Source organism: Phragmites australis, chromosome 3 (assembly GCF_958298935.1).
Source record: "Phragmites australis chromosome 3, lpPhrAust1.1, whole genome shotgun sequence".
NCBI lineage: Eukaryota > Viridiplantae > Streptophyta > Magnoliopsida > Poales > Poaceae > Phragmites > Phragmites australis.
Window position 1 is genome coordinate 34,531,570 of NC_084923.1, and position 19,550 is coordinate 34,551,119.

Genomic DNA, 19,550 nt, shown 5'->3' on the forward strand with positions numbered 1-19,550 from the left:
CACTCTTAGGCTTTTAGGCTTTTTTAAGGTTTATGCTTTTTTTTTGCTAGGGCGTTGTTTGTATGTAATATGTTTCATTGCTTGTAGGTGCTCCTAGGGCGGCTGATATAGGCCACTTGTGCAGACATATATTGGGTTGACACCCAGCCTCCCTTGTTGACCCAACTTCGCCTACGCAATTTGGCCCACTTTGGTTCTATGACTAGGCTCATGTCACCAAACACTTGTTTCCTTCCTTCAACGTTCATTGTTGTCACCCTACCAGTCGCTTCTACCTGGCCGTTCATCAGCATCAATGCTCCTCCAGTAAAAGCCATCACCCATAAGAAAAAAATGGAGCTTGGCAAAATGGTTCCAGACGAAAAGGGAGATGTTCCAATCACAATAAAAAATTATTCCAACCAAAGCATTCAAATCTCTCAAATTCTTCTAGATCCACCCATGATTTCTTCTTCCTTCCTACGTGTCAGCGAGGAATCAGTGGTTGGATGGCGTTGGGAGGTGGCTTCAGGACCCGTCTAGGGTTGGCTGTCACCATCAGACATTGTTGCAATGCCTTCAGGCATATAGTGGTGGGGTTGGGCTCTAGCAACTAAGGTGACCTAATCTCATTGGGAGCTCACGAGCTTGTAGGTAGCGATAGGTCGCTGGTGTGGCGGTTGTATTAGAGATGGTGAAAGAGAGAAGAGTGTGTGATGGGTGGCACCTCTGGCCTATGTGGCGTATATCATTCCCTCACTCCAAGGTTCCTAGTGTAAAATGTTGAATAATACCATAGTTTGAGTCGATTAAAAAGGGCTAAAATGCAAATATTATTGTGGGCTCAATTATGGCACCATGCATCATTAGCAGGGTAGTTTTGACCTAACCTATGTTTAAGGCCGGATAAGACTAGATTGGAGCATTTCTTGAGTCGGGCTTAGGACGGGCTGAGAAAAAGTCCGGTTTATTTCGGGTTGAGAAAGAGTGCCCATGCCTGCCCATCAAGATGTTGGGCTAGCAAATTCGGACCTAAATTGGGCCGGGCCCATGGCACATGTCAATTTTACACGAAAATTTATTTGAAAAAATATTTCAGGCCGAGCTAGGCCAAGGTTGTTTCGGGCTCCAAGCTGCTGTACAGGCCCATCCAGTAACCTCCTTCGGGCCAGCAGGACTTTGGGCTCGGTTTGGCCCGGGCTCAGTTTGCTCTGGTCCAGAGAAGACCTAGACCTGCCAGGCCGGCCTAGAAAGGACTGAGACGGATCGTATTGCATTAGTTGGGCTGGAGCTGGACACATGATTCGTAACTGCGCATCCGGGCCGAGGCGACCGTGCGCTCACGTGGCCGACGAGATGGACCCACGCAATTCCACCCCGCCTCCACCCGGGTGACGTCCACGAGTTCCCCGGGTTACCCCACTCGTCAGTATCCGACTCCAGCTTCGCTACCCACGCACGCAGAAGCGGACAACGCGGGGGCTGGGCAGCAGCTAAAAAGCCTATCTATCGCCACAGCGGCCGGCCCCGAGGGGAGGAATCGCCGACTTCCGCAGAGGCACGGGGGGAATAACAAGGGGAGGGAGAGAGCGCCGCGCCCCGCCCCAGCCGCCGGCGACGGTCACATGCCGATCGCCTCCTGCCTCCGCGCGCCGCCCGCCGCGTCGTCCGCCGCGCAGCGCCTCAGGCTCCCCCCTCCGCCGCCGCCGTTCGCGGCGGCGCTGCCGGGAGGGGCCCGGCGCAGGAGAGTGAGGGTGGCGTCCGCGTCCGCGTCGCCCTTCGACGAGCTCCACGCGCGGGGGAGGCCCGTGCACGGGCCCTCCTCCAAGGTGAGCGAACCATCGCCTACCTCGGTCGCATCGCCCGAACGACCAGCCACTTTTCCCCTAACTTGAATAGTTTGTTGGGTAGCAACCACAGTACATGTTTGCTTCCGGGTCCATTTCCTCGGCGGTAATTTCGATCTTTGGTTGCCGGAAAGGCGCGTGTGACCGTGTGTTGCTTGTTTGTGGTTTGAGATTTGATATCTGATGAGATTCCGAGTATTGTGTGAGGAAGATCTGGTTTCGTGTCAAAGATGCCGGCTTCAAACGATATAGTGGTGTTCCGATGTGGGGAAATTGAGAAGGCACGGCGCCTGAGTGAAACGGTTGATCTTTTGATGACGAGCTCCTGCATTGGGCTCAGCTTTGGCTGCTAATCAATTACTTGGTAACAAGGTGGGATTGTTGCTGCCGAAAGGTTCCGTGCAGTAAGACGAGGTTAATTGTTAGCTTGGTTCATCAAGAGAAAGTAGAATTCGACGCCCTTGTATTATGTCGAGGTTTAGTTTCTACACAAAGGTGTGATTTTTACTACTTATGAGTGTTCTACAAGAGTAGACGCATCGAGCAGTGGAGTTTTAGCTGTATGAGCATAACTTTAGGCTTGGTAAATCAGTAGTAACCATGGTCATTTTGACAGACATTAGTTGGATGATGTTTGGATCATGACTGCTGTTGAAGGGGGTCGTATAGCACCGTGAAGATAGAAAATTCTTGTTGTGAGCTCCATGGGATACGATGAACCATGCCGCTTTAGGAATTGTCATTTTACTATTGTCTTAGTTTATTGCTAGGCCGAATCATTGTGTTACTAGCTATCATCTTGAAGTTTTGGATTATAGTTTTGTTTGATTTTTCAAGATATCCTTGGTTGTACTGGTCAAATTCATCTGATTTGTTCTTAACATTGAAAATTCTGTGGTTGTGGTCTGTAGTGACTGAGTTAGATTCCTCAATATAAATTCTTCTGAGTATTGGGAATATTGAACTGGGTTGTTCTCAACATTGCGTAGTCTGTTGCTGTAGGATGTTCACTTTGGAATATGTAACAGCTCTTTCCCAATGTGTTTGTCAGAAGGAGCAACATATCATCTGTGCTAACTAAATGCAGCAGCAGGGATTTATGGTCAATAATGATGCTGCGAAGTAAATTTTAAATATTGTTTTTCCTTTGGCTTTCCCTACCTGAATGCAATAGTGGGATTCTTTGTCATGGAACTTCTACCAGTTACCAGCCGCATGTCTCGTCTTGTATGCGTTAACTGCACATGAAACATTGTTACTTCATGATTTTGAACATTGGGTTACAAATACTTGCAAGAGATGAGATTAATATGTATCTAAAATCTGAAATACTTATATAGCTTACCTACCATATGACTGTTGTGTGTGAAGTATTCCTTTTAAATGTTTAAGGATTATATGTGATGACATGCCTAAAAAATTGCTTGACTGTTCTATGGATATATTATTGACCTTTCATTGACTGAACTCCACTCACAAACTCTTTGGTCAATGATCATGCTGTAAAGTTGTCTTTCAATAACTATATTTTTGGTTCTCTTGTAGAAATCCATGCTCTGGAACTTGATCCAGGATATAGAGCCTCTGGACCTAAGTGTCATCCAGAAAGATGTTGCTCCTGAAACGGTAGATGCAATGAAGAGGACCATTTCTGGCATGTTGGGTCTGCTTCCATCTGATCAATTCCGTGTTGTTGTAGAAGCCCTTTGGAATCCCTTCTTCAAGTTATTGGTATCTTCAATTATGACTGGGTATGATTTATGGTTAAAGATTCTGTTATCATGTTGATTCTCGAAAGTATTTTCGGAAACTTGGTTGCATTGTTAGACATGTGATTTGTTTTTGTTGGTTGAGCTTGGAATTCAGGGTCAACATCTGTCACCCTTCCACACGTATGGGTCTAATAAATGACCTCATGTGAAGTTGATGGCTACTAGCTATTCATTAGTTTATAATAGCATGTGGATCTAGAAATAAGGACCAACTTTGTGGTATACCTCTGTGACATGTTATGTCTGAAAAAGAGGATTATTTTTATATCAAATGATTAACAAATAGAAAAACCTTTTAATGAGGTTTAATATTTATCTTGGAGCTGACAATTCTTCCATCTGTACCACATCATGATGGTTTCTTCTCTCTATCTCTCTCGGCTAATACATCATGGTGGCTTGTGATTCCTTCTTCTGGTCAAGTATTGAGTTGACCGTTTCTTACTGTCTGAAGTTCTGCTTATGTAGCTTCCTTTTTCCATAATAGTTTTCTGTTTCTAGATTGTGGAGTTGTCCATTCTGCTTGGGTGGTTGTTAGGTACAGTTGGGATAGAATGATTGGGCTAGTGTTCCCAGGTAAAAAGGCCCTTCTCAATGTTAATTTGGCTTGATAGCTTCTTCTGGATTAATGTTAGTATCTTCATTTTCTACTGTTCTATATGCAAATGAAAATTATAAAGTTAGCTACCAGCTCTATCACTGTCAATTGTTAGTTAGCTGCCCAATAATTTAAATTTTATTATAAAGTTAGCTACCAGCTCTATCACTGTAATGTGGGGCCTCCAGTACCGACGTCGGCCGCGCGTCCAGGAGCAGCAATCGCCGGCACCGAGTGGCTAGGCGTGGATTTAAGCATGCAGGCATGCAGATCGACATGCAAGGATTGCTAGAATAAAGGAGTTTGTTTCCATTTGTTAGCAGGCCACGGGCCTATATAATTCATGTAATCGGCACTCTTTGGGGAACACAAGAATGACCAACCCTAATCCTCTCTCTTCTTCCTAATCTCACCTCCGTCACCATTGGGCAGCCGGGCAACAACCCCGACGCCATTACCCGTCAAGGCTACGAGCTCCGTAGCCGAGGACCCGCTGTCTTGGGCATCGACGTCCTTGACAACCTGGTATCACGATCCAGGCCTTCCTCACCCAGCCGCCCACCATCGTCACCACCGTCGTCCCGCCCTTCCTCTGCGCCGCCCACCCCACGCCGCACAGCCGCCATGAGCGATCCCAACGCCCTCCAAACCACCTTGAACGCCCTGGCCGCCTCCCTCAAGTCGCTGCAAGCTTCGGTGGAAGCCAACTCGCTGGCGATCCAGCGCCTGCACGACACGCGACAGCCGCCACCCTCGTCGTCCTCCGGCGACAAATCCGCCTCCGGCGAACACCATCAAGATAGGCCTCCACGATTCCAGAAATTGGACTTCCCCAAGTACGACGGCACGTCGGACCCTCTCATCTTCATCAACCGGTGTGAATCTTACTTCCGCCAGCAACGTATCATTCCAGAGGAGCAAGTCTGGATGGCGTCCTACAGCATGGACGACGCCGCCCAACTCTGGTTCATGCAAATTCAGCAGGAAGAAGGCACTCCCTCGTGGCGCCGCTTCACCGAGCTCCTGAACCTCCGCTTTGGGCCGCCGCTGCGCTCCAACCCCTTGGGCGAGTTGATGGCATGCAAGCGCACGGGCTCCGTCATCGACTACCAAGGTCGGTTCGAAGCTCTCCTGCCTCGCGCGGGCTACCTCACCGAGGACCAAAAGGTGCAGATCTTCACCGCCGGGTTGCTGCCGCCCCTTAGCCTCGACGTCGAGCTCCACAACCCTCAGTCCCTCGCCGTCGCCATGAGCCTGGCCCGCAAGTTGGAGCTCCGCGATCAGTGTGCCGCGGCGGCCGCGCCACCACCACGCCCAGGGCGTGATCACCAGAGGGGCATCCTACCGGCGCCAACGCCCCGTCTGGCGCTCCCAGCGCCCAACACGGCGCCCGCGCCAGCGCCACAGCCGGTCACCATCGAGGGCCGCCAGGTCAAGCGCCTGTCGCAGGTAGAGATGGAGGAGCGCCGCCGCCTAGGCCTCTGCTTCAACTGCAACGAGAAGTTTGGGCGAGGCCACAACCGCGTCTGCCAACGCATCTTCCTCCTCGACTTGGCGGCGGCCGAGGACGACACCGACTCTGAGACAAACGAGGCCACTCCACGCCATCGCTGGCGTGCGCACCAGTGAGACCATGCAGATGCATCTCACGATGGGCGGCACCTCCCTCCTCGCCCTGATCGACTCCGGCTCGACGCACAACTTCATCGCCGAGGAGGCGGCCGCCCGCGCCACGCTCCCGACCCTCACCCAGGGCCAACTGCGGGTCACAGTGGCCAATGGCGAGCACGTCCAGTGCCCCGGCGTGTTCCGCAACGCGTCGTTCTCCATCAATGCGGAGGAGTTCACCGCGGATTTCTACGCCCTGCCGTTGGCTGGGTACGACGTCGTCCTGGGGACCCAGTGGCTGGCAACGCTGGGCCCGATTCTGTGGGATTTCGGCGCCCTCACCATGTCCTTCTGGCGTGACGGCCGCCGGATACGCTGGTGCGACACGGCGGCTCCCACAGGCTCTGCGATCCAGGCCTACATCGGCGCCGATCTCCTCACCGCCATCCTCGAGGAGTTTGCCCCTGTCTTCGCCGAGCCCTCCGGCATGCCTCCGGCACGCACCCGCGACCACTGCATCAACCTTCTGCCGGGATCCGCCCCGGTGGCTGTCCGGCCGTACCGCTACCCCGCCGCGCACAAGGATGAATTGGAGCGCCAATGCGCCGCGATGATGGCCCAGGGCATCATTCGCCGCAGTTCCTCGGCGTTCTCGTCGCCGGTCCTCTTGGTCCGGAAGGCCGATGGCTCCTGGAGATTCTGCGTGGACTATCGTGCCCTGAACGCCATCACGATCAAGGATGCGTTTCCGATTCCGGTGGTCGACGAACTGCTGGACGAGCTCCGCCACGCCCGCTTCTTCACCAAGCTCGACCTGTGCTCCGGTTACCACCAGGTTCGGATGCGCGCCGACGACGTCGCCAAGACCGCCTTCCGCACCCACGACGGCCTCTACGAATTCCTCGTCATGCCGTTCGGCCTCTGCAACGCGCAGCGACGTTCCAGGCGCTCATGCACGACGTCCTGCGACCTTTCCTCCGCCGCTTCGTCCTCGTCTTCTTCGACGACATCCTCATCTACAGCGAGTCATGGGCCGATCATCTTCGCCACGTGCGCGCCGTCCTCAGCACGCTCCAGCAACATCAGCTCTTCGTCAAGCGATCCAAGTGCGCGTTCGGGGTCGAATCGATTTCCTACCTCGGCCACATCATCTCCGCTGCGGGTGTCACCATGGATCCCGCCAAGGTCCAAGCAGTGGCCGACTAGTCGCAGCCTCGCTCGGCGCGGGCGGTCCGGGGCTTCCTCGGCCTGGCGGGGTACTACCGCAAGTTTGTCAGGGAATTCGGCACGATCGCCGCCCCCCTGACAGCCCTCCTCCGCAAGGAAGGGTTCTCCTGGACGCCGGAAGCTGCTGCGGCTTTCGCCGCCCTCAAGACAGCCGTGACGACGGCGCCTGTTCTCGCCCTGCCCGACTTCAACCGCGCCTTCGTCGTCGAGTGCGACGCGTCCAGTTACGGGTTCGGCGCAGTGCTCCTCCAGGACCAGCACCCGCTGGCGTTCTTCAGCAGGCCGACCGCGCCACGCCATGCGTCCTTGGCGGCGTACGAACGTGAACTCATCGGCCTCGTCCCCGCCATCCGCCACTGGAGGCCATACTTGTGGGGACGCCGTTTCGTGGTAAGGACTGACCATTTCAGTCTCAAGTTCCTCTTGGATCAGCGCTTGGCCACCATTCCACAGCACCACTGGGCGGGCAAGCTCCTCGGCTTCGACTTCTCCGTCGAGTACAAGGCGGGGAACACGAACACAGTCGCGGACGCCCTTTCTCGCCGCGACACGGAGGAGGCCATGGCCCTGGCTATCTCGGGCCCCCGCTTCAACTACATCGACCGCCTCCGACAAGCTACGTCCACCGATCCGGCTCTGGTGGCGCTCAGGGACGAGCTGGCGGCGGGTACACGCGCGTCTCCCTGGTCGCTCCTCAACGGCCTCGTTGCATTCAAAGGCCGCCTCTACATCCCGCCGGCATCGCCACTGCTCCACGAGGTGCTCACCGCCGTCCACGACGACGGACACGAGGGTGTTCAGCGCACGCTCCATCGCCTCCGACGGGACTTCCACTCGCCCAACCTTCGCAAGACGGTGCAAGATCACATTCGCGCCTGCGCCACCTGCCAGCGGTACAAGTCCGAGCACCTGCACCCCGCTGGTCTCCTTCTACCGCTGCCCGTCCCGACGGCGGTCTGGACTGATATCGGCCTCGACTTCATCGAGGCGCTCCCGCGCGTGGGCGGCAAGTCTGTCATCCTAACGGTGGTGGACCGCTTCAGCAAGTACTGCCACTTCATCCCCCTCGCACACCCGTACACGGCGGAGTCGGTGGCCCGGGCATTCTTTGCAGAGATTGTACGCCTCCATGGCGTCCCGCAGTCTATGGTCTCCGACCGAGATCCCATCTTCACGTCGGCATTCTGGCGCGAACTCATGCGGCTCACGGGCACCAAGCTCCACATGACGTCGGCATTCCACCCGCAATCAGACGGACAGACAGAGGCCGCGAACAAGATCATCGTCATGTACCTCCGCTGCCTCACCGGTGATCGTCCTCGGCAATGGGTACGTTGGCTCCCATGGGCCGAGTTCATCTACAACACGGCGTTCCAGACGGCGCTCAAGGACACGCCCTTCAAGATCGTCTACGGCCGTGACCCGCCCACGATCCGCTCCTACGAGCCCGGCGACACCAGGGTTGCAGCCGTGGCCAAGTCCATGGCGGAACGTGACGAGCTTCTCGCCGACGTCCGCTACCGGCTTCAGCAGGCTCAGGCGGTGTACAAGGCCTACTACGACAAGCACCACAGGGAGGTCCACTACGCCGTCGGCGATTGGGTCTGGCTCCGCCTCCGTCAGCGTGCCGCAGCGTCCCTCCAAGTTCCGACAACGGGCAAACTTAAACCCCGCTTCTACGGGCCGTACCGCGTTGCCGCCGTCATCAACGACGTCGCCTACCGCCTGGAGCTGCCGGATCGCGCCCGCCTTCACGACGTCTTCCACGTCGGCCTCCTGAAGAAGTTCGTCGGCACGCCCCCGACGTCGCCACCGGCCCTACCGCCGATCCACCACGGAGCGGCGGCCCCGGAGCCCGACCGCGTCATGCGCGCTCGCCTTGCCCGTGGCGTTCGCCAGCTGCTCGTTCACTGGAAGGGCGAACCCGCTTCATCAGCATCGTGGGAAGACCTCAACAGCTTCGTCGCCCGCTACCCCACGTTTCCGCTCGAGGACGAGCTGATCGTCGAGGGGGGGAGAGATGTCATGTGGGGCCTCCAGTACCGACGTCGGCCGCGCGTCCAGGAGCAGCAATCGCCGGCACCGAGTGGCTAGGCGTGGATTTAAGCATGCAGGCATGCAGATCGACATGCAAGGATTGCTAGAATAAAGGAGTTTGTTTCCATTTGTTAGCAGGCCACGGGCCTATATAATTCATGTAATCGGCACTCTTTGGGGAACACAAGAATGACCAACCCTAATCCTCTCTCTTCTTCCTAATCTCACCTCCGTCACCATTGGGCAGCCGGGCAACAACCCCGACGCCATTACCCGTCAAGGCTACGAGCTCCGTAGCCGAGGACCCGCTGTCTTGGGCATCGACGTCCTTGACAATCACTCTCAATTGTTAGTTAGCTGCTCAATATATTTTTTTTAATTGTGGCACTTATAAACTTTGTTTGAAATCTTGACCTACTTATTTAATGATATGAACCTATCTCCCATGTGATAACTCTTATTATATTGTTTCTGGTGATAGCTATGTAATATATCAATAGAATAGCTGAGATAACAAGAAGCTATGCTTTATTTTATTGACATACAGTTCACATGTATGCCTGTGCTAGGAAATTCTAATATTTATTTCGTTTCTCCCTCCAGGTATACTCTACGTAATGCCGAATACAGGCTTTCTTTTGAAAGAAATCTAGAACTTTCTGAAGATGCAGAATGTCCAAAAACTGACATCACCGGAGATAATCATCATAACATCAATTTGGGTGAGCCTGTCGCGATTTTTAGATTGTCAGAAGAGGACGCACCCCAGGACCCTGGAAAAAGTGATGAAGAATCATCATGTGAAAGTATGGGTGAAGAGCTAGGTAACTTAACACCTCAAGCAGAAGAGTACATTATTGAGATGCAATCTCGTTTGGATGCCATGAAAAAGGTAATATAGTCTCTTACCTGATTATGTATTTCCAAACCATTTCATCTAATTGTCAGATTCATTATTTGCCATTATATCTATAGCAGCCATGCATTCCATGTAAATCGATTTCATCAGTTTAGTTCATAAGTCCAATTCATAAATGATGTTGCATATACCATATGAAGGTCAGGAATAACATGGGAGTATGCTCGTTATGCACAGGCTAGATTTGATACTTCTGTGATTTACTTGAGCTTGCCCACTATATCTTTGTACTTTGTGCTGCCTTCTGAACTTATGAATTTTGGCTCAACTTAAACCAGATTTATGAAACACACACACACACACACACACACACACACACACACACACACACACACATATATATATATATAGACACACTTAAGTTCAGATGCATTGTAGTTCACTGTTGCGCCATCCCGCAGTTACGATCCAAAAAACAGTATAGTTGCGACTCACAAGGTATGTCAGTTACTACAAACATATATGGTCGTAATTAGGTATCTTATCTAGTCGTAATTATGCATTTATTTGTCATATGATCGCAACTTGGTCACCTTTGCGCACACCTTCAGTTACGATCCAAAAGCAGCATAGTTGCTATCGTAATTGACTTTTTTGTTATGTGATCGTAACTCAACTATTTGTGCTGTTGTAACTGACTATTTTCTTAGTCGTAACTATGATCGCAACTGGATCACCTCTGCGCACACCCCAGTTACGATCCAAAAAGCAGTATAGTTGCTATCATAACTGACTTTTTTATTATGTGATCGTAACTCAACTATCTGTGCTGTCGTAACTGACTATTTTTTTAGTCGTAACTGGGGGTGGCGCAGTAATAAACTACAATGCTTCTTGTAATTATATACTTTTTATCATGTGATCGTAACTCACCTATATGTGCCGTCGTAACTGACTAGTTTCTTAGTCGTAATTGGCTAGTTTCTTAGTCGTAGCTGGGGTGGTGCGAAGGTGGCTGCAACAACTGAGGGTGGTGCAGTGGCGCAACGTAGTTCACTGTTATGCCTAGGCGCAAAATAGACTCGCCGTATATGAGAGAGAGAGAGAGAGAGAGAGTACAAGTCACACACACCACACTCACGCCTGGTAAGGCCTAGCCTCTGTAGATTGTAGTTGTGCTGTGTTCTAGGCCTTGGCTTGAAGTTCCTGCCAGAGTTAGCGCCGTGATCACCCTCCTGGTGATCATGGCTGGACTTGGACAGAAGAGTAGCGAGAGGAGCAGGGGGTTGGCAGGAGGAGAACAGAATGGTAGAGAGAGAGAGGGAGGGAGGGAGGGAGAACCGCTGGGTAGGCCTTCCTAAACTCTTCCATAGGTTCCCAAGTAGCGTCAACAATGGGCGATGGTGAGTGGGGAAATTGGATGTGTTGGATGGTGGTGGTGGGTGGCAGTTGAGTTGGGGGCTGGTGAAGCAATGGCAGGATGCCTGATAAGCTTGCGACTGCTGGCATGGTTGTTGCAGATGATGGTATTGTTGTACTGGTCGGCATGGTTGTACAGTTGTTGGCACTGGTTGCTGAAGGTTGTTGTATTGCTGGCACCTAGGGCAAGGCCTCCTGCGAGTGCTCGTCGACCACGACCAGCTACGAAGGCATGGTGGCCACCTGCTGCGCCAATTCTCTAACACTTTTCTACAGGCCAGCCACCACCTTGGCCAGGGTGTCCACGACCTGAGTAGTAGAGCCCTCACCAGATTCGGAACCTGGCATCTCTGATACCAAATTGGTAAGGCCTAGCTTCCGTAGATTGTAGCTGTGCTGTGTTCTAGGCCTCGGCTTGAAGTTCTTGCGGGTTAGTGCCGTAATCACTGTCCTGGTGATCACGGCTAGACTTGGATAGAAGGGTAGCGAGAGGAGCAGGGGGTCGACAGGAGGAAAACATAATGAGAGAGAGAGAGAGACAAGTAGAGGAATAATTGATTGCTTAATTGATCCCGGCTTAATGCCGAGTATATATAGCTGGCTAGGGAGTATCCCAACTGGCCTACAAGACATTATTCAAATCCACTTCTATCTCTAATTTCTATCTCTAATTCTATCCTGATTTAAACTAACCAAACTTTATCTTATCACCTAAATCGAACTGATTCAAAACATCAAACTGACTTGGACTCTTATCTCCTAAGCCAACTGAGCTTTATCTCCTAAACCGACTCTGAAACTTGCTTGTTGCGCCGGCTGTAGACCTTGCTGGTCATAGCACACACCCATGTGGGTGCGTCTTATCACACATCTAAACAAGATTGGAGGCATAACCTTACGTAGTGCGGGAACTCGCTTTGATCATTGAACACACCCACATGTGCATGTACTATTCCTCTTGGGATTTAATCCCAAGAAAGTGTGAGCAACTGTGTCGAGTCTAGGACTCGAACCCGGGTGGCAGGTTCCACCTCAAGGACCCTAACCAATTGAGCTATGCTCACTTTGCTAGGTTTCACTGTTTGTTAGTCACTAGTTCATTGCAATTTGCAAATATGTTTTCTTTTCTCACACAGCATTTGCATGGCTAGATTTGAAAATGCAATTGCATTTTCTACACAACTCTAGCACCTATGATTATATATGCAACTTTAACGCTTAGGATTAATAACATAGTTTATTTGTTATACAATTGTATACAACATCAACCTGGCCCTAGCAAAAAAAAAAAACAATTTGGATTATTCTTTTTCTCCCGATTAATGAGTGAATGTTTAGGATTATCTCTTTTCTATGGCAGAATTTCATTTGATTGATCCACAAATGGGTTGTAAATAGTGTTACCGGGACACATGTGTTCAAAAAAATTTCGGCGTGTCGACGCGTATCCGTGTGTTGACTCGCGTCCGACACAGTGCAATGCGGATTGGACACCTCAGGCTGTGTCGAAGGAGAGGAGGCGGCGGCGACAAGGGGAGGAGAGGAGGTGGCGGCGGGGGAGGGGAGGCGGAGGCAGAGGCGGCGACGGAGAGGACTCGGGAGGGGAGGCGGTGGCTGTCTTGGGCCTCGGTGTTGATGGGCTTTTATGGGCTAGGCGACCTAGTAGTCATCCTTTTTCTTTTGCCCTTTTTCAGCTCTTTTTGCTTCTTATTTCTTCTCTAATCATCTCTAGATGAAAGATGCATGGTACTACTAAGTGATACTCAAATATTTTCCAGACTTTTGAGGTGTTTTAACTATAAATTCATTTATTATTTAAGAAACATGTTATTATTTAGTACTAAAAGTTACACATGTACTTTTTAATATAAAATTAATTTAAATTAGACAAACCCCATAATCCTTTTTTCTAGAGTTTGCCGAATCAGACATCCGCACCTGAATTGGACTCCGACACATGCACCTGTGTCTCGGTAACATTGGCTGTAAAGAAGCCCAGCTTAGATTATTCTCTTTCTCTCGATTAATGAGTGAATGTTTAGGATTATCTCTTTTCTAGGATATAATTATATTTGATTGATCCACAAATGTGCTGTAAAGAAGTCGAGCTCGAGGCACCCCAGGTAGACTTGGCTCAAGCTCGACACAAGCTTGAGCTCAAGCAAACCTAGGTTGGGGTCTTGGGGGTTCAAGCTTGGTGAGCTGAAGGTTGGCGAGGTCAAAGCTCAACTCGACTTGAGCATCCTCAGTAATAGAGTAACTCATGTGTCTTGTACACTAGGACATCATATATGACAAAAAAGCGCTGGGCTTGAGTAACCTCGGTATGCAAGCTTGGCTAGAGTAAGCTCGATCCTAACTAAATGGCTCAATCTCGGCTTGTTAATCTCGGCAAGCTTTGGTGCAGGCTCAAGCTTGGCTTGTTCTTATTCGATCTAATTGAGCCTGGGTCTAGCTGAGCTCAAGTGGCTTATTGAGTTGGGAGTCTTTTTTACAGACATAATCCACACTTTAATAACCTAGCCCCATCAAAAAATGAGGTTTTCAACTCAGATGTTGTGATATTCTTTTTATATTTTTGTTGAGCTGTTAGAAATCTCGTATTATTAAGTCTCGTAAAGAAGACTCATTTTTTATTTTCTGGGATATTCCCAGCTTTTCAATTTTATTTTTCTGCTTTGATAGAGTTGGTGTAGCACCAATTGAAGAGAAGCTTGTCCAACATCGTTTGAGATGGTTTGGGCATATACAACGCAGGTCCTCAGAAGCGCCTGTACATAGCGGAAGAATAAAGCGTGCGGATAATGTCAAGAGAGGTAGAGGTAGACCAAACTTGACATAGGAGGAGTCTGTAAAGAGGGATCTGAAAGACTGGAATATCACCAAAGAACTAGCCATGGACAGGGGTGCGTGAAAGTTAGCTATCCACGTGCCAGAGTCATGACTAGACTTGCAAGATCTTATGAGTTTCATCTCTAGTCTACCCTAACTTGTTTGGGATTGAAAGGCTTTGTTGTTGTTGTTGTTGTTGGTTGTCTGAGATTTGATCAGACATCCCATTCTAGATTTCTGGTTCTACATTGTTTTCTGCATTATGGTCACCCGTGGTGCAATTGGAATGAAATCTTTTGGATATCGCGATTCTATATCCTATCCTTTTTTTACTTGGATTTGGAATTGAAGTGGGTAATGTGAATTTGACTACAAACGCGGATAGTCTTGGTTATGGATATGATCTGAATAAGGATCTAATTCAATAGGAGTATAGGACTATGTCAAATACCTAGCTGGTTATTGTGCAAAAACGAAGGCCATATGTAGCATACATATAACATTGGCTACCAATTGTACATGTCTAAAATGCAACAACACCTGACAACTTCAAGTCACATATTGGAAGGCACCATTATCTTGTTGAGGTAATCAAAATGGACTTAGGATTTTCCTAATTAGTCTGCTTGTCAATGGCACAAAGATATCAAATGTGCCGTTATCCGGATATCTATAGATTGAATAGTTTGGAACTACCCTTTGGAAACCACAGAACTGTTGATTTCCTACAAATACTTCTCTTGGAATCTGACTCTGCATCCGACTACAATTTTCTTACTCAGTTTAAAATCTGACAAATACAAGAGGCAACTTTTTTAATCCACACTAGACTGGATGGGTCAGTAGGTCGGGAAAAAAAAGAACCAATTGCACGCCTAATGGCCACTTTGTGCAATTGGTGCCGCCAAGAATGATTTGATCATTTTGCAACTGACTATGCTGTATTGTGTCTGTTATATTCAAACTTGAGGGCTTAATATGTGACTTATGATTTTCCTAATTAGTCTGCTTGTCAATGGCACAAAGATATCAAATGTGCCGTTATCCGGATATCTATAGATTGAATAGTTTGGAGCTATCCTATGGAAACCACGGAACTGTTGATTTCCTACAAATACTTCTCTTGGAATCTGACTCTGCAACCGACTATAATTTTCTTACTCAGTTTTAAATCTGACAAATACAACAGGCAACTTTTTTAATCCACACTAGACTGGATAGGTCAGTAGGTCGGGAAAAAAAAAAGAACCAATTGCACGCCTAATGGCCACTTTGTGCAATTGGTGCCGCCAAGAATGATTTGATCATTTTGCAACTGACTATGCTGTATTGTGTCTGTTATATTCAAACTTGAGGGCTTATTTCTTCTTTGACATTGCAGGAGTTACATGACCTCAGGAGAAAAAACTCTGCCCTACAGATGCAACAGTTCGTTGGAGAGGAAAAAAATGACTTGCTGGACTATTTAAGGTCACTGACCCCAGAGAAGGTATGTTCTTAATCGAAACCTTACGGTTCATGTAAAAGCTTCCTTTTGTTACATTTCATCTGCTTTGTGAGTTGATTGTGAGCAAATTTTCTTGGCACAAATCCTAACGATAAAACAAAATTAGAAGGTTGTCTTGGGTTTTCCTCCTGTTTAGTGGCCTAACCTATCTGCTTTGAACAGGTTGCTAAACTATCGGAGTCTACGTGTCCCGGAGTGCAAGAAGCAATTCATTCTGTGGTGCATGGTTTGCTGGCTACTCTTTCCCCTAAGATACACTCAAAGGCCACTCCGCCGCTAGAGAACGCTGCTGGGGGTGCCCTAAACCTTGGGGGTGAGGATGATGATTGTGCGGAGCTTGTTGAGAATGCTTCCCTCCCATTTCAGCCCCTAATATCTGTTCGCCGTGACTATCTTGCACGTTTGCTGTTCTGGTAATGCGAAGCAGACTTACTAGGCATTGTTTACTTGGTATTGTATTTTGATATACCATAGCTACTGACCTTTTATGTTTTGAGCTGTTTAGGTGCATGCTGCTGGGTCACTACATCCGGGGTCTGGAGTACCGGTTAGAACTGACGCAGCTTCTGCGAATATCCAGTGATGTGGGTTCTTTCTCAAGTGGTGATGATCATGTTATTTGAAAATGTCATGTTTACCGACATTCCTCAATGGAGAGAATGGAAATCCCTGGCCGAGAAATGGCGGAGGTGGTGGTTACACGGCATTCCCTGTCAAAAGGATGCCCTAAAACAGGGATCACTGAGCTATAGTTCTTGTTGTAGTTCTTGTAAAGTCGGGAAACAGTCATTCGGGTGTAAAGCTAGTGCTACATATCGAACTACTTTCTTTTCCTTCCTTTTTATTTATGTTGTGCCGTATAAAAAAGAATTTGGTTGTTTTTTGCGGTTAAACTTGTGTAGGCATCCTGTATTTTACTTGTATGTATATGGTTGATGTTGTCCATGCAGCACTCTAGTCTTGAGTCTCTTGAGTGAATACGCACTCTAAAGTAGCGCAGTTTCCAAAAATTTCTTTGTTTGTGCTGGTCGAATAAGGTTGAAGTTTTCATTTCGGGGATTACGTTTTCTTTCTTCTATCAGAAATATATCGAGATTACTATACATATGTTCTTGATTAAAGCAAAAGATGCAACCAGCTTGAAGAAAGGTAATGCTTACTCAATACACTAATATGCGATTAGACGATAAAGTGCAATCGCTGTTAAAAAGGATTGATTCCGTGACACGTGAAGAGGAGAATTGCTATCAGAATCAAGAAGTCGGTTCGAGGCATTTCGGATGATCAGGAGAGAATTGCTACCAGGATCAAGAAGTCGGTTTGAAGGTACGTGCTGTCGAATTGGACATATCTACATATCAAGGATTATAATTTCACTCCAGGTATTACTGCTTAATAGCTACTTTGAATATTTATTGAGATTTTTAGTACATACATCCTTTTATATTGGTCTAGTGCTCCCAACAAATGATTATGAGCGATAGGAGGATGAATAATGACTACTCATTGCATTTGATCATCAGATTTTCATTTATCATGCTTACGAATTATTTGGCTTGCTTGTTTTGTGAAAATTAAGAGTCGAGACGTCTATGTCATGCATCGATGTTAGCCATAACGTAAGCTAGAGAAAGAAGAGAATGAGACAAATGAACTCACCTTGACAACCTCCCCTCGCGCGGGCAAAATGGTATTAGGGCTCCAATGTGACCTCCTCTTATCTATATATGCTACATGATTTCCTCCCTTTTTTGCCATTTTTCTCTAGCTTGCATGGCATGGTAATTTTAGGCAATGACACACATATACATGCTAGGTGTCATTAGCCATGTCATGATGGATGGTTGTTCGTAATTGCCCAAAATCGCTATCTGAGTTTCTCAAGGAAATATTAAATAAATGTACGCCCCTAATGCCCTTTTAACATGAAACAAATAAATGGAATTAATATGTATAAAGAAATTTTAGAGGAAATAAGTAAAGGTTATGAAATAGTGAGAATTGGAGAAGAGAGAACAAAAGAAAAAGACAAACCCTTGCGGGTCCCTTTTTTCTCTCAGCCCCCCCCCCCCCTCTTTTCCTCTCTTGGTTCCAACCCACCTTCGCGCTCAGCAGGCCAAGCCACCCCAGCCCATTTCTCCCTCCTCTCCCCTCCCCGTGCGTCCCCGCTCTGGGCCGAAGCCTACCTCTTCCGGTCTGAGCCGCCTTAGCCCATCCTCTCCCTCCCTGCCATGCACGTGCCCCCCCCCCCGAGCCCCTCTAGGTTGCAGCCGTGCCCCGCGCCCATCTCTCATCTCTCCCCTTCACTGTGCGCCAGACCCGCTTGTCAGGATCGTCTTCCCCAACATCACCTTCCATCTTTCGCCCGACCCGAAGACCAAATCCCCGCCGTTTTCACCTCGGTTTCAAACGAAAGAAATCGACCAATGTTCAAAACGGATCCGCAATACCTTCTCGCGATCGTTAGTAGGTCTCATGAATGCAATACATGAAGAAACCACCACAGCCGGAACAAAGTTTGATTGAATTGGGAAAGTCGCAGGAGATTTGTTCTCATCGGATGGTCTGGTGTTAAGGAAATTGTACTCATTGGACTATTTAACAGAAGGACTACTTTTCTGGAGAAAATCTGAGTTGAACTGACCGGATTGTCCGTTGACTTAAAGGAGTTATCACCGGACTATTTAACAAAAGCTTGGTATTTTCGAAGGAAATAGATTATAAGCCACCGGATGGTCCGGTGACAAGAAGTGATGCACACCGAAGGCTTCAACGGAGCATTTAACAGAGTGTGTGAAAAACCTAGAAAATAAGAAGTTCTACACATTGGAAGGCCTGGTGATGAAGATAGTGTACACCGGAGTATTTTGTGCAGAGTAGAAGTTTGGCGCGGTCTGACTCTGGATAACTCACCGGATTGTCCGGTGATGAAGAGGATGTATATACACCAGAGTATCAGGTGTTTAGAAGTACTCTGAGTGGAGTTCCAACGACTAGTTTATGAGAATATACACACCGGATGTTTCGGTGCTTGTACCATTGTTAACACCGGATCATCCGATGTTCATAGAATATTTGAGCCGTTGGGATAACGGCTAGTTCGCGGGGTTGAGGCTATATATACCCCTCCACTCATTCATTTGGAGCCGCTAGAGTCCAGAGAAACCCTTGTATACCTAAGAAGACAACCAAGCCATCCAAGAGTATAAAGTGTTCATCCAAGGCGATCAAGCACACAATTAGTGAGTGATTAGTGCTTATAGGCCTCGAGAGAAGAGTTGTTAGGTGCTGCAACCTAGAGTGTCGATCAAGGAGTGATCCAAAAGTGTACCGAGAGATACGCCGACGCCTTGAAGTCTTTGTGACTCGCTAGTAACTTGTTGACTCTGTGACTTGGTGTAGAGCGGCGACAAGAGGATTGTGCGGGGATGCGGAGGCCCTTGTCTTTATGACTAAAGCTCTGAAGTGAAGACGACGTACAAGTGACCGGAAGATAGGTTAGTGGTGAGACCTCGCCTTGGTGGCTCGTTGTGCTTGAGGTCTTGTCTTGGTGACTTGGTATCTCAAGGGCTGTGACCGGAAGAGACTTGGCGAGTGGGAGTATATCCTTTGTGGAGCTCTAACATGGACTAGGGGTGGCTTGTGTACCACCGATACCACGAGATAAAAATCCCTCGTACCGCGTTTGTCTCTCTACCTCATTTACGTTTCTACATTTACTTACTTGCAATTTACCTTGCAATTCTCTTAAGTGATAGAGTAGACACACTAGATAAGCCTAGAGCATATTTAGGTAGAAATTAAGATAGGCTTATCTTATAAAAGTTTTGGAGCCAATAGTTTTTAAGTGTCCTAATTTACCCCC

General features: G+C 48.6%; 1 protein-coding gene across 1 annotated transcript; it reads left to right on the plus strand.

Annotated features, from left to right (window-relative positions):
- Positions 1-1,442: 1,442 nt before the first annotated feature.
- On the plus strand, positions 1,443-16,634 carry LOC133912864 (uncharacterized). Its single transcript, XM_062355802.1, has 6 exons — positions 1,443-1,808; positions 3,372-3,577; positions 9,672-9,960; positions 15,560-15,667; positions 15,848-16,098; positions 16,191-16,634. The coding sequence occupies exons 1-6, from the start codon at positions 1,605-1,607 to the stop codon at positions 16,306-16,308; spliced, it is 1,176 nt and encodes a 391-aa protein (XP_062211786.1). The 5' UTR covers positions 1,443-1,604; the 3' UTR covers positions 16,309-16,634.
- The last annotated feature ends 2,916 nt before the right edge of the window (positions 16,635-19,550 follow it).